The 2536-nt window shown below is 40.6% G+C and overlaps 1 protein-coding gene across 1 annotated transcript; it reads right to left on the reverse strand.

The window, feature by feature from the left end:
- Positions 1-418: 418 nt before the first annotated feature.
- LOC103634795 (CDP-diacylglycerol--serine O-phosphatidyltransferase 2) lies at positions 419-2275 on the reverse strand. The gene is made up of 5 exons (XM_008657386.4): positions 1912-2275; positions 1337-1427; positions 1154-1208; positions 970-1049; positions 419-881 (listed from the first exon to the last, which is right to left on the reverse strand). Exons 1-5 carry the CDS (start codon positions 1956-1958, stop codon positions 759-761), a joined length of 396 nt encoding a protein of 131 aa, XP_008655608.1. The 5' UTR covers positions 1959-2275; the 3' UTR covers positions 419-758.
- Between the last annotated feature and the right edge of the window lie 261 nt (positions 2276-2536).

Genomic DNA, 2536 nt, shown 5'->3' on the forward strand with positions numbered 1-2536 from the left:
GTGTTAACCTTTTGATTTACGGTTGCAATTGTTTATTTATTTATTTCTGACATGTGCATGTGCGGCTATTGTATTGGCAATTATTTAATCTCTAGCTGACCATCGTTGTCCGACGCGTGAGCTCTGTTAATATATCTTTACTACAAAGTGAAAAAGGCAGCGAAATACAAAAAATACCGTCAATTTTTTGTTTAGGGGGTTGGTAAATGGTTGCTAAATGTAGAGAGAAAATAAGGTTAGATGAGAAATAGCTAAATTTATGAAGTTCATTTAGAAAACTGTTGGAGAGGAGTTTTTAGTTTAATTATTTAAATTAATAATTTAACTAGATACATGCCCGTGTGTTGCAACGGAACCAATATAATAAAATACATTGATATGAAAAACACTAATTTTCAGTTATCTATGGTCATTGTAGTTTTGTTATTGGATGAATGGCAAAAGTACATGCTATTGAATGATTTACAAAACCAATACATAGGCATATGGCTGATCAAATCAAGCCAAGCATTATGGAACCAAGAAACCCCTAAAAATTATAAACTTAATATTAGATCAATAGTAGGTGGCAGATCGCCAGATCAACACCCCATTGTCGTCCTCGTCAGAATGCGTGAAGAGCAGACTTGTCGTCGTGCTGTCCATGGAGACGAATGAAGCTAAAAGAACAGAATAGGATTCAGCGAGCACGGAAAGATCCTTTAGAGGAAAAAAGGTCGGTGCCTGGTGCTGTAGCCTCCCTCTACTACTGCTTCCTTTCAGAGTTTCAGTAGCTCAAAGCCGATCGACAAGACCCAAAGTAGAAGTTGATTTCGTATCATCACAGCTTTGCCAAACCACCCAAGGATATGGGCAACAACAAATTCATCAAACAATGTCTCCTACACATAGATCAGACAGTATAGATTTAATAGAGCAAAGCATGTGCGTCTTCATAGAGTAGGAAGGTTCATACAAAAAAAATCATACATAAATATTTATGAACTTGTTTTTAGGGTTTTCTGGAACATACAGACGACAATCAGCTCCATAACATCTCTCTGGCAATTCTGCATTGGAAAGACAAAAGGTTTATTATCACCACCGTCTTTTTTTTAAAAAAGAAAGAAATATATTACATTTCTTGTGAAACTATTTGGCGCAGAAATTTTACCAACTCCAAGATCAGGGTGAAGGAGTTTCATGAACTGGCGAGCATCGTCACGATTCTGGGAAAAATGAGAAACAGATAAGAACCAGTATGCCCTTCGGACTGAGTTGCCAAAACTAATAAAATCATCGCCAACAACGACAACAGAACAGTATCCATCCAACTGAAACCCCACATCTGGCTAACCTGGAAAAGGAGGAAGGTAAGAGCAACGAGGTAAACGACAGCCAGTCCATGTACCAGGTGCCAGACAGCAGGGTGGGGCCTAATAAGTATCCTGTGACAAAATTGCCAGGAGCACTGAATCAGTACAGCAGATTTATGGGAGCTGAAATGGCTATGGATCATCAGTAAAGCACTACTGCGATTTATGGGAGCTGGAAATGGGTATAGAATGAACGACTGGTGATGCAACATTGCGAAGACAGGAATATAAGGAGCAGAATCTTGCAGCAAGCACAGGCAGGTAGTGAAGATGCCATTGGCACCGTGTGTCCCTATGGGCAATTTGTCAATTGCTACTTGAAAATAGCATCATCCACATATGCACAAAAACTTCTGCGGCTTCAGCACCAACCGCCAATTGACAAACAAGATGCAACTCCACTGATAAAGCTCCTATGTTCGAGTCGCGTTTTTTTTTTTGAACGAGTAGAAACTGACAGTGCCTGTTTTTATTGATATAGAAGAAAAATACAAACAGGCAGCCATAAGAGGCAATCTTATCTACAAGAGAGAGAAAAGATAGGAAATTTACTCACGTTGAAGGTGCCTGAAGCGTGCAGTAGGCAAGGAAGGCTGCAATCATAGCCCAGACACCCCTGGAAGGTTTCGGTAAGAAGATGAGTCAGCAGCAAAGCATCACTCTCACTCTCTCCAGTCTCCAATCATTGTGCAATGCTGTGAAGGTAAAAAACAGCTCGAGTCCAAAAAGGCAGCATCAGAACAGAACGAGCAGAGCAGTGGCCTGATCATCCTTTTTCTGTTCGGAACACATGAAAAGTAGCGTGTGCGTTCCTTCTTTTCTTTATTCCTACTTTTGAAACAAAAGTCATAATTAAATCCTGACGACGATTCAGCCATGCCTCTTGATTGATGTCAAGCTACTATGAGCAGCAGTGCCTTCAGGATCGAGTGCTCCACTTGCCCAGCTAAAAGGCAAGAACAATTAGTTGAATGTATGCGAGAAAGCGCAAAGGAAACGCCCCCACATTTGGTCAGTACGGTACGGTTGGTATGGCATCCACCGCTGGGCCCACCTGATGATGGAGGGTGACAAAAAACATTTCAGAAAGACTAAATGTAACATGCTTTTGTTGTTTGGCATCAGATTTGACCATAGATGCAAGCTTTTTTTTGGAGAAAACATAACACCCTACAGCAACT

This window comes from Zea mays, chromosome 8, assembly GCF_902167145.1.
Source record: "Zea mays cultivar B73 chromosome 8, Zm-B73-REFERENCE-NAM-5.0, whole genome shotgun sequence".
NCBI classification, from domain to species: domain Eukaryota; kingdom Viridiplantae; phylum Streptophyta; class Magnoliopsida; order Poales; family Poaceae; genus Zea; species Zea mays.

Excerpts from the sequence above, each read along its gene's own strand:
- LOC103634795 (XM_008657386.4), bottom strand. The coding sequence starts at position 1,958 with ATGATTGCAGCCTTCCTTGCCTACTGCACGCTTCAGGCACCTTCAAC. Across the intron at positions 1,428-1,911 it reads ACGCTTCAGGCACCTTCAAC|GATACTTATTAGGCCCCACC; the intron begins GTGAGTAAATTT and ends ATTTTGTCACAG. Across the intron at positions 882-969 it reads ACAAGTTCATAAATATTTAT|GAGACATTGTTTGATGAATT; the intron begins GTATGATTTTTT and ends ATCTATGTGTAG.